This window comes from Tachypleus tridentatus, chromosome 2 (assembly GCF_004210375.1).
Source record: "Tachypleus tridentatus isolate NWPU-2018 chromosome 2, ASM421037v1, whole genome shotgun sequence".
Taxonomy (NCBI): Eukaryota; Metazoa; Arthropoda; class Merostomata; order Xiphosura; family Limulidae; genus Tachypleus; species Tachypleus tridentatus.
Window position 1 is genome coordinate 60,830,821 of NC_134826.1, and position 12,793 is coordinate 60,843,613.

The 12,793-nt window shown below is 36.8% G+C and overlaps 1 protein-coding gene across 1 annotated transcript; it reads left to right on the plus strand.

The window, feature by feature from the left end:
* Positions 1–1,733: 1,733 nt before the first annotated feature.
* LOC143245510 (paired box pox-neuro protein-like) lies at positions 1,734–11,144 on the plus strand. The gene is made up of 4 exons (XM_076491874.1): positions 1,734–1,811; positions 6,896–7,116; positions 9,589–9,784; positions 11,134–11,144. Exons 1-4 carry the CDS (start codon positions 1,799–1,801, stop codon positions 11,142–11,144), a joined length of 441 nt encoding a protein of 146 aa, XP_076347989.1. The 5' UTR covers positions 1,734–1,798.
* Positions 11,145–12,793: the final 1,649 nt, after the last annotated feature.

Below are 12,793 nucleotides of genomic sequence, written 5' to 3' on the forward strand. Positions count from 1 at the left end.
CTACGCTCGCCAATGAACATATGATAGAGGCGGGTTTACATTTTTAAAATGAGTAACATTTCTCTTCAACATGAAGTACAGATATTATGAAGACCAAGGGCAGTCTCAGTTCTCCTCTGAAATAACTGTTTTTCAAGATATCTTTATTCTATTGAGTCGCTTAACTGGATGCGACGTGTCTCTCGAGACCATTTCGTACGTGCTTGAAAGAATTGAAATTTGATAGAGATGCAGTCTCCCCATCCCCTCTGCATTCAGCCGATCCCCTCTTCTTTAAGAAGTGTGTTGACAGTTTCAGAATTGTTAGGGCGAACATCATCACCCATTCTTCTATAAATTCTAAGTTAATTACACCAGACGTGAAAGATTGAAGGATGTGGTAAATATTTAATAAAGTGAGATGGGTTTAGTTCCAAGTCGCCCCTTGTTTCTTGGCTGCAAGGTAAAGTTCGATCCTTCTCTATAAAGAAGTCGTTCCGCATGTCGTTGATCCACTGGGCACGTTCTAGACACAATCTTACTATGAACAGAATGTGCCTGCTTCACTGGACTCTGACTGGTAGGTCGGTCTGTATTTAGTGCAACGTTGACTTTCGGCTGCTGACATCTGATTCAGTCTAGGCGGAGCAGAATCAACAGATAGTGGTTGCGTGTTTGTATTCTATATACATGGTGTACTCGCCCAATTATACAACTAACAGGACTACTGATTTGAAAACGGCTTTACATTTTGTTAACGACACCTTGGGGCTATTGAAACCAGCACGTGACAACTAGCCGTTATTGGCTAATTTCTAGTTTCTAATACTCTACTGTGATTGGCCAGATTCCATATGACGGATACTTGCTGTTCGAGTAAAATATCTAAACGTATTCTTTAAGACTTATCGATGGGTCATGAACAACATCAATCAATTACACAATAAAACTAGGGTTTGTTTGTTTGCTTTTGAATTTCGCGCAAAGCTACATTAGGGTTATCTGCTCTAGCCGTTTCTAATTTAGCAGTGTAAGATTAGAGTTAAGGCAACTATATATTACTACCTACCGCCAACCCTTGGGCTACTCTTTTACAAATGAATAGTAGGATTAGCTGTCAAATTATAACGCCCCTACAGCTGAAAGAGCAAGCATGTTTGTGTGACGGATATTCGAACCCGCTACCCTCAGATTGCGAGTCGAATACCTTAATCACCTGGCCATGCCGGGCTGATAAAACTACGGACCAGTCCTATAACAACTTACAAGTTTCGGTGTTATACGTCACAATTCTCAGAAATGAAAGCTGTAGTTTGATTAATGATCTACATCACTACACACTTTTACATTCATCTGGTGCCATCTATATTTGACCACTGCTAAATTAGGGACAGCTAGCGCACATAACTCGCGTGTAGCTTTGCGCGATATTCAAAAACAAAACAAACAAACATAAGTCGTGGCACACACACACATAAATACCACTACATCATCAGACAACAGTAGCCTAAAGGTTGGGGAGTGCGAAATGTTTGCTATTCACCTTTCCTTTAGTTTATTAGTCCCAAATTAGATATGTCTATGTGCAGTTAGCCCATGTGTAGCTTAATGTGAAAATCTAAAACAATCTTCTTTACCACCAGAAGAAGAAAAAGTCAAGTTAAGTATATTTTGAACTCAGTTGTGTCGTTAATCATTTTTATCGAGCACAAAGCAAAAACATAATTAGCTCTACAAAAAAAGGAAAATTAAATTATTTGTGTTTTATTTATAACTAGGGTGGCCACGGGTCTTTGTCATTCTGCAGTTTTAAGCCATCATGTCGCACTCAGGTAAGCAGATTTGTTTAACTTGGTATCAAACGTTCGACAAGTTGATCGAGCCAAATGTGGAGTTGGGGAGGTTTTAGCCTCTCCCCCAGCTTTTTAAATGTATTAAAGAATAAAAATTTAAATAAGAATTAAAACTTTTAGCAAGTTTGTTTTAAAATATACCATAAATATATTTTGACAAATTAGTGATTTATTAAAGTTGATAAGAATCTAAAGTATACATATATCCAAACTGTTTAGAACTTCCCACTATAAGGGGCACTCGACTTGCAGTAAGTAGGTCATGGGTTTGAATCCTCGTCCAATCAAACCTGATTTCTATTTCAGCTATGGGAGCGTTATAATATTACGGTCAATCTTACTATTCTTTGGTAGAAGAGTAGTCCAAGAGCTGTTGGTGGGAGGTGATGATTAGCTGTCTTCCCTTTAATCTTTCATGGCTAAATCAGGGACGACTAGCGCAAACAGCTCTTGTGCAGCTTTGCACGAGATTCAAAACAAAAGTCCACCATACTAAATCTCGAAATGAGCTTTAAATAAAGTAGGCTTACTGCTTTTTTGTGTAATTATTTATCCTGAGTTGTTATTAAATGTTTGCTCTTTCTCCAATCGTTTAAGCGAAAAATTCTGTTTTCAAAAATCGACGTATATTTGTACAATACACCCATTAATGATTACAATTTTTTTATAACAATATCAATATTTTAAAAACTATTCTTTTTCTCACGTACTTTGATCATGGATATAAACAGGCAATCGTGTGAGACTCTGCCAATGGTCTGTTTTTATGTTTTTTATTTATTTTTAAACAACTAGGTATATGTAAACAACTGTAACATATAAACTGTACTTGGACAATTTGCTATAGAGATTATTTTGTTCAGTTATTATGTGTATTTTTGTATTAACAAAGACCAAAGATATTTTATAGCCTGAAAAGATGTCGCGGTAGGCTTAATAAAGGTTAAAGCATCAACCTCAGTGGTTCAGCAACAAGTATGAAGGCTTATAATTCTAGAAACTGGGTTTCGATATCTCTAATTAGCATAGATTCATTGTGCAGCTTTGCGCTCAACTACAAAATAAACAAACAAAATATTAATTATATAGGGTTAATATATATTAACTATATAGGGTGTCCCAGAAGTCTCGACCTATAGGGAAAAAGTTTACAATGTATTATTAATTTCTCCCTCGCTGGTATAGCGGTAAGTCTACGGATTTACAAAGCTAAAATTAGGGGTTCGATTCCCCTCAGTGGATTCAGCACACACACACACGTTATTAATTTATTTCTTATTCAAACTCCATGCTTTTAACAGCCGTATCCATGTTAAATTTTGGTATACTGTGCCATACGTACAAATACGGAAATGTATTTATTTTTCCTATAGGTCCAGAATTCTGGTACGCCCTGTACAATACAATAAACACACTTCTGAATTAAAATGTCAGGTTTTCAAATTAAGAAATTTATAAAAATGATACCAAAATGAGTTCAGCCTGTTCTGCGATCCGAGCTCCTAACTAAAAATTTTAATTAAGACCCATTTTTAGGTGTAAGCGATTGTTACAGGCTATACCCACGTATGTATATATATATCGGTTTATTGAATATCGACTTCAGTTTAAAATATATGCGAATATCTACTGTAAAGAGTACAAAGGCAAACAACGTAGTGTAAAAATGTCAGAAATATGCTATCATGTACCCTTATAGAAGTACAGTGTGAATTTTTTGTGCTGTTGCTCGCTTGTCTTATTTGCTCTTATTATATATACGTATGTAAGGCGCTCGATAAAGAAGAGAGTCTAGTTTTGCATCAAATTGATTAATAAACTGTTGGCTTACTTAAATTTTAACCATCATTGAAATAAACAAATCGTATCGTAACTGTAATTTACGTATAGATGGGTTATATTTATGATAATATAAAATTTGTATTATCAAATTCAATGCTATATGGGCTCGAATTCTATGAATCTTACTTTCATTATGTGCCACACACGATCCTTGTCTCCTGTTATACGAGTCACCAGCTGTCCTGTGAACTAGGGGACGAACAGGTAGACACACAAGTAGGTTAACGTCCGGCTAAAGTAATACACGGTCAGGTCTGAAACCCTAAAGGTCAGGCATAACAGTCCTTAATTTAGAACTAAAGATCAACGGCGTTGTAGCCAGTTAGCACGGACCACATAACTGAACTGATTGACAGCGTGAGGAGCGTTAGCGACATATTCCAGGCTCGAACCTTGGACCTCCCGATTCACAGTCTATCATGCTCACCACTAATATATATCCAAGTTCTTATATTCCTGTCGATGTTCCCGCTTTAAATTAAGTTGAATATACACGTCTTTTCAGCTGTTTATTAATATCTGTGGTTGTCCTGGATTGTCATAGCTGGGAAAAGGAGCAAAAAGGGATTCATAAATTGGCAAAAAAAAAAACATCTAAAAATTTGTCTCCAGAACGAGTTCGATTCCAACTTTGCCACTTTACGTCACGTGGTTCTTGAATTTTGTTATGATTTTCATGTAGGGTTTGAAGTTCATTATTTCCTTAGCTCTATCCGATATTATTTCTCTGTGTGAACAAATGAAATGAATTCATTTCAGATGTTATTCATCGCTATCCAGCTATCCCTCAAATAGATGCTATATAAACTGAAATATTAGTTAGGCTTAGTCTTTCCTGTCTGTTAAGAGTAGTGTACTTCAAAATTATTAAACTAACAAAATATAAACAATGGTTATCTGTGAAGCCTGCTAAATGGCCACTTTTGTGACGCTCCGACTCTTGGAACGAAAATATATTCAACCAAGTAAAGATTATGGGACACCATAAGTCCCGAAATCAAGCCCAAACGTTTTCGTTTTGTTATACATCAGGATGTCCGAACCAAGAGAATGTGACAAACAAAGGAGATGTTAACAGTACCACCAATCAATCCACAGCTTCTTTTATCGAGCACAGACAATTCCGTTATTCAATTTGAAGAGCAGACCAAAGACCTTGTGATGAGCTGCCTTATATATAATCAATAGCCCAATAGCTTAAAAATGGCTGTACGTGAATTCTAAGGTTTTCGGTTTGGTTTGGCATGGTGATTATGGCTCTCGACTGGTCAAGGGATCAAAACCCAGCGCTCCTTGCAGCTGTGGGAGCAATATAATATTATTGTCAATCCCAATGTTAGCTGGTAAATAATAACCCAAGAGTTGGCGGTGGGTGCTACTGGCCAGTTGCTTTCCCTGTAGTCAACAGTTCTTAATTAGGGAAGTCAGCATGTAACCTAAGTAGCTTTACTAGAAACAAGGAAACAAACCAAGGCGTATCTGACCTAGCTAATTAGCTCACGTTCATATGAGATACCTTTTAAATTGAAAATTCAATTACTATCCAAATAATAACGTTAAACACAAACATAAATAAGGATAAAACAAGTCAATTTTATAAGAAAATAAGAATTCATATAAAAAAAACGTACATAATATTTTTAATGCATCATAATTATTTTTCGTTTGAGTCACCAAATACATACATGTGTACTTTACAATGTGAAAACCAAGTGTTTTCCGAGTTCAGTCACTTGTTGGCTCTTGGTTTACGGAAGCCCGTATAGAACATTGATTCTGTATCTTGTTTCGTTTCTAAATTGACCTCAGTTTGTCATTTAAGTTGGAATTTGTTACGTGATTTTTTAAATATTTTTGATAACATAATTTTGTTTTTTCGTCTTTATTCTGATTCAAACCATTGAAAAGTCACGTGACGTTTCTCTTCATACAGCGTAACAAGATGGTGATTCTTCTACCATTTATTTCGTACGGAATCATTAGTGTGTTAAAAATGACCAAGAGAGATCATTAATATATCTCAGGAAGCAAAATGGCGGAACAGTCAACACCTAAGAACAGTAAATAGGCCTATTATGAACTGGAATGTGTGAGAGGCTGGGATAGGCTTAGCCGTTACTCATGAAACACATGTGATAGCCAGTTTACTTAACCCTTAAACAGCAGCCAGCATCAATTAATGCTGTTACCTACAACATTCCCACTGTTTAAGAGTTAAAATAAATACCCCCACTTGACTCCCAGAATAAGTGCCATCCTGTTACAAAGGTCTATTTACTTAAACAGTTTTCATATCCGGTTCAAGGAAGTTTTATTTGTAATCAGCATTGGTTATTGGATGATACTACTTGTACTGTTTCCTTCGATATGGTTTATACCACAACGGAATAACGTTATTACGACACGTAATACACAAGTGTATCACTTTATTTTGGTGTTTATCAGATTGTGATTATTTTTGTACTTATTTGTTTGTTTTTTCATTTCGTGCAAAGCTACAGGAGGGCTATATTCGCTAGTCGTCCCTAATTTAGAAGTGTAAGACTAGAGGGAAGGCAACTGGTCATCACCACTCACTGCCAACTCCTGGGCTACTCTTTTACCAACGAATAGTGAGATTGATTGTCACATTATAATACTCCTACGGCTGAAAGAACGAGCATGTTTAGTGTAAAGGGGAAATCCAACTCACGACCTTCGGATTAGAAATTTAGAGTCCTAACCACCAGATCATGCCTAGCCACTATTTTCGTTCAAACTAACGCTTACTTTGTGTCAAAATTCATGGTATCATCTGATGTATTGTCATTTAAAGTATATTAGACGTTAGATTTATCCCACACTATTTTCAATATACTTATTACAGACGATGTTATGATGGTTAAGATGACTTGTAGTTAAACGACAAAGATTCAGAAACTCATGTATATTCGCTCAGATGAATAGTTTGTTACATCAGGATCAAACCGCCAGAGAATAAAATTTTATAGACTTGTGATTTATCACCGCGGTGAAATCAGAAAAACAAAAGGAAATCCAGAATGAAATTGAGAAATCAAAACATTATTTCGAAACTAATATTTAAATCCAGACTTTCTAAATTTCAATTAGGAATTCCAAATGAAATGAAAAAAAGAAGTTGAGATAATAAACTAAACAGTACAACAGATCAGTTTTTTTCCCTTACGGTCTTCAGTATTAATGTGTGTTTTTTTTTAAAGGGCAAACTGGTATAAATCAACTTGGAGGAGTTTTTGTCAATGGTCGGCCTTTTCCGAACTGTGTTCGTCGACGAATTGTGGAGCTGGCATTAATGGGTGTGAGGTCTTGCGATATCTCTCGGCAACTACTTGTACCTCACGGTTGTGTCTCTAAAATTCTTACGAGATTTTATGAAACAGGGTCCATCAAACCAGGAGCCATTGGAAGTAATAAACCTAAGGTAAGTGATACATTAGAGGTTGTGAAACTAAGGTAACTCAACAATACAAGTAGTAAAATTAAGGTAACTTCACAATACAAGTAGTAAAACTAGGATAACCCAACGATACAATAGTGAAACTAGGGTAATTCAACGATACAAGAGATAAAACTAAGATAACTCAACAATACAAGTGGTAAAACTAAGGTAACTCAAAAAAACAAGTAGTAAGACTAAGGTGTCTCAACAATAGAAGTAGTAAAACTGAGGTAACTCAACAATATAAGTAGTACAACTGGTAACTCAACAATACAAGTAGTAAAACTAGGATAAACAACGATACAAGTAGTAAAACTAGGACATCCCAACGATACAATAGTGAAACTAGGGTAATTCAACGATACAAGAAGTAAAACTAAGTTAACTCAATAATACAAATAGTAAAACTAAATTAGCTCGGCAATACAAGTAATAAAACTCGCATAACTCAACAATACAAGTAGTAAGACTAAGGTAACCCAACAATACAAGTAGTAAAACTACGATAATCCAACGATACAATAGTGAAACTAGGGTAATTCAATAATACAAGAAGTAAAACTAAGGAAACTCAGAAATACAAGTAGTAAAACTAGAATATCACAACAATGCAAGTAGTACAATTAAGGTAACTCAACAATACAAGAAGTAAAACTAGGATAACTCAACAACACAAGTGTAAAACTAAGGTAACTCAACAATACAAGTTGTAAAACTAAGGAAACTCAAAAATACAAGTAGTAAATTAAGGTAACTCAACAATACAAGGAGTAAAACTATGGTAACTCAACGATACAATAGTGAAACTAGGGTAACTGAACAATACAAGTAGTGAACCTAGGGTGACTCAACACTACGGTAAGTGAACGGTAAACGTAGTAAGGCTAATGTAACTAAACGATTTAATAAAACTTTACTTTGGGTTGGTTCATTGGTTTTTGTTAAGCGCAAGGCTACCCAAAGAGTTAGTTATCTGTCCACAACTTGTAAAGAATTCTGGCTTTTAGCAATATGAGTCTTCAGAGGTAACACTGAGCCAGTAGGGCGCTTCACAACAGTAATCTTATTATTATTATATTTCGAATATACAACTTACTCATATCTGTTGGTGATGAATAACTGAAACGTACGATACGAAATTTTTTGTTACCTTTGTTAAGTTTACCTTTAGAATTTCGCGAAAATGTACAGAAGGGATAGCTGTGAACAGCCATCCCTAATTTTGAACACATAAACTGGAAAAAAGGCAACTATTTAACAGCACCCACCGTCAACTCTTGGGCTCGTGTCTGATCGAACAATGGAATCTGCTCTCCCTCTTGTAGCAAACCAGCAGTCCCAAAATGTGAAACGTGTGTTTTTAGCAACGGATCACGAACCATGAATCCTGGAACCACAATCCAGCCCGATCATCGCTATCAGTCCCAGTGTTTAGTTCCGTGTCCGGTAATGAAATGGAACAGAAATATAGTTTAAAACATGAAATTGTTTCTGATCAATATTGAAACAAAAACGCAGATTGTTCCCTGTGAAAACATCCGTGTACGTTTTAACTGCATTTAATAATATAACCACTGCTATATCTGTTGTATGCTAACCGGCTTTATGAACCCTAGATTTGGTATTCCGCGAAGCCCCACATGGCCAGGTGGTTAGAACGATCGACTCGTTATCTGAGGGTCGCAAGTTCAAATACCCGTCACACCAAACGTGCTCCGCTTTCAGCCGTGAGGGCGTTATAATGTAATGGTCAATCCCATTATTCGTTGGTAAAAGAGTAGCCCAAGAGATGGCGGCGGATGGTGGTGACTAGCTGCCTTCCCTCTAGTCTTACACTGCTAAATTAGGGACGGCTAGCACAGATAGCCCTCGTGTAGCTTTGCACGAAATTTAAAACAAACCAAAATTATTCCCTAATTATTATTTAACAACCGTTTCTCTCATGTGCCCACACAAGGGCGGCACTAATCTCTTTTTAGTGAGGGGGTTAATGTGGTTCGACAAAAAATTGAGAGAACTGTACCCTACTTACACTATTTGGGGGCGCACATACTGTAATATTTAAGAAAGTAGCCAAAATTAAAAGAAAGCAATGTTTTTTGGTTGTTGAGGCTACAGAAGAGGCTAAGACACATTTTGTGATAGCTTCAGCCTCAGTTAGACCCCTCTCACTTTGACTCTGCATTGTTATTATTATTGTTGTACTTTTTTAGTATTGTTTTTGCCATAATTCATATATACGTTTCAAATACGGAGACATTCCATTACAATTATATAGAAACGTTACTTCACGACTTAAACTAAGTTCAAGAGTAAGACCATGTATTCTCCAGGTTTAGTTACATTGTTGGAGTTTAAACCTTATTTACAACAGAAGTTTTTTAAGGCATAAAGTAAAAAGTCTGTTGTTTTTGTTATCCGGCGACAATACAATAGTTTCTGTTGTTTTTGAAGCAAGTAATCACACCTCATGTTTTCCGGCGGATTCTACGCTGTAAGCAAGATAACCCTTCCAGGTTTTCCTGGGAAGTTCGAGATCTCCTCAGAACTGAAGGAATCTGTGACGTTACGACCCTTCCCAATGTCTCATCCATCAACAGGATTTTACGAAACAGCAATCACGTGATACCAAACTATTCACTTTGCTCAGGTATTAAAATAATTTTTAACCCTAACATTATATTTCACTAAACTACTTACGCACCAAAGACAACTGTGAACAAAAACATTATCAATATTACAGTTAATTCAACAGTTATGTGTTTTAGATAGAAATAAATTATTAACAACAGTTATGTGTTTTACATAGAAATAAATTATTAACAACAGTTATGTGTTTTACATAGAAATAAATTATTAACAACAGTTATGTGTTTTACATAGAAATAAATTATTAACAACAGTTATGTGTTTTACATAGAAATAAATTATTAACAACAGTTATGTGTTTTACATAGAAATAAATTATTAACAACAGTTATGTGTTTTACATAGAAATAAATTATTAACAACAGTTATGTGTTTTACATAGAAATAAATTATTAACAACATTATGTGTTTTACATAGAAATAAATTATTAACAACATTATGTGTTTTACATAGAAATAAATTATTAACAACAGTTATGTGTTTTAGATAGAAATAAATTATTAACAACAGTTATGTGTTTTACATAGAAATAAATTATTAACAACAGTTATGTGTTTTACATAGAAATAAATTATTAACAACATGTTTTCCAGTCAGTTCTTTAAGCTGAGTGTTGCAACTGCCGAAAACAGAGTAATTCAAAATGCGATCCAATCGGTGATGAATGGTATGAGAAAAAACACAACAAAACAACTCGATAATGTGGAATTCAAATAAATCTGTTTCCATTATATATGGGATTAGCATGGCCATGTGGTTAGGGCGCTCGAAGAGTCTTGGGTTCGAATACCTCGTCAAGTCAAACATGCTCGCCCTTTTAGGCGTTATAATGTGACAGTCGATATTTATTGCTAAATTACGGACGATTAGCGTATATAGCCCTTGAGTATCTTTGCGCAAGATTCAGAACAAAACAAACTTTGACAGATGTCAACAATCTAACTGTCAACTTTTCGAAAGAGTTAATTCTGTGCAGCTTTCTCGGATATGTCTTTTCATGTTTTATCATGTTCAAATCTATAGTCTCTTGGCATTTATATTTATTTTTATGGGTATTTGGAACAGATCATAGGGAAAAACAGTGAGTAATTTGATGTTCTTGGAATTGTTACATTTTCCCTCTCGTCTTGGATTGCTTGGATTACATTGAGCCATTGTCTGTAAGTGCGTGTGTCGTTCAAATGATGACAATACTCGTTTCTTGTTAATGTTCTGAGCAGAGTCTTAGTGTACGAGAATAACCCGTGGTTAGTGAACAGCTAACCATAAATAAAGGTCATCGTTTCAGCGAAATTAAAGGAAAACTACATTTCATTTTTAGTTTTAACTGAAATAATAATTCTCTTCAGAACTTGGATAATTTTTTTTCCTTTTTGTATTATACTTATAGGATCTGTTTGTTTTTGAATTTCGCACAAAGCTACTCGAGGGCTATCTGTGCTAGCCGTCCCTAATTTAGCAGTGTAAGACTAGAAGGAAGGCAGCTAGTCATCACCACCCACCGCCAACTCTTGGGCTACTCTTTTACCAACGAATAGTGGGATTGACCGAAACATTATACACCCCCACGGCTGGGAGGGCGAGCATGTTTAGCGCGAAGCGGGCGCGAACCCGCGACCCTCGGATTACGAGTCGCACGCCTTACGCGCTTGGCCATGCCAGGCCATACTTATAGGAACTGCCTATGAAACAAAAGTCACCGATGTTACTGAGGCGAAGTTTTTATAATAATAAGATTAATATAGAATATCAAGTTTAAGCGGATTTAACTACTTCAAACGAATCAAATGTTTTGAAGACTTAGAATGGTCGGATATTATGCACTAGACAAGAATTGTATTCTGAATCACTGTATATCAATGAATTGAAAAGGAAAACTAATATATATTGGTTTATTTGTTGAACTTCTTGCAAGCTATACGAGGGCTATCTGCGCTAGCCGTCTTTAATTTAGCAGTATATGACTAGAGGGAAGGCAGCTAGTCATCACCGCCCATCGCCAACTCTTGGGCTACTCTTTTACCAACGAATAATGGGATTGACCGTCATATCATAACGCCCCCACGGCTAAAAGGGCGAGCATGTTTGATGTGACGGGGATTCGAACCCTCCACCCTCAGATTAGCAATCTAGTGTTCTAATCACCTGGCGCGGTTGAAAAATACACCTTATTATACTCTTCAAAAAAGAAACGTAAAAGGCAAAATTTGAGACAAATTGTTAACAAGTTTATTCCGGGTAGTTCTGTATGACATGTGTGAAACTTTGCAAATTTACTGCTGAACATTCAAAGTCTGCAAAGGCGAAGTCCACGCTCACTAGTTGAAGTTTAACGTCACTCAACGTCAATAATGAGTATGCCCCCCGTGAGCATCAATAACTGCTTGGCATCTCCTGCTCATGGAAGCGATGAGATGACGAATCACATCCTGTGGAATGGCTGTCCACTCAGCCTGCAAAGCTGCTGCAAGCTGAGGTAGAGTCTACGGTTGAGGTTGTTGCCGTCGCAGACGTCGGTCCAACTCGTCCCAAAGATGTTCGATGGGGTTTAAATCTGGTGATCTGGAGGGCCAGGGAAGAACGTTGATGTTGTGGTGTCTCAAGAAGACAGTGGTAAGTCGGGCTGTGTGAGATCGGGCGTTGTCATGTTGAAAAACGTCGTTGACGTTCACCATGACGGGTTGCACACGGGGCCTACGAATCTCGTCGACGGTTGCGTACAGTCTGATCGGAAATCCTACGCAGCCCTGGTATGGTTGAGGCAGAAGACGTCGCAGTGGTGGTCCTATCCCGAAGATGACGTAACCGGATGTAGCGATCTTGTGCGGGGGTGGTCACACGAGGTCTGCCAGATCGTGGACGGTCACAAGTTGATCCATGTTGTTGGTGACGATTCCACAGCCTTGTGATGGTGCTTGGGTGGACATTCACAGCTCTGGCAACATCTCATCGAGATTCGCCTGCTTTCAAGCGACCAATGGCGTTGTTGCGTTGTGCTTCAGTCAGTCT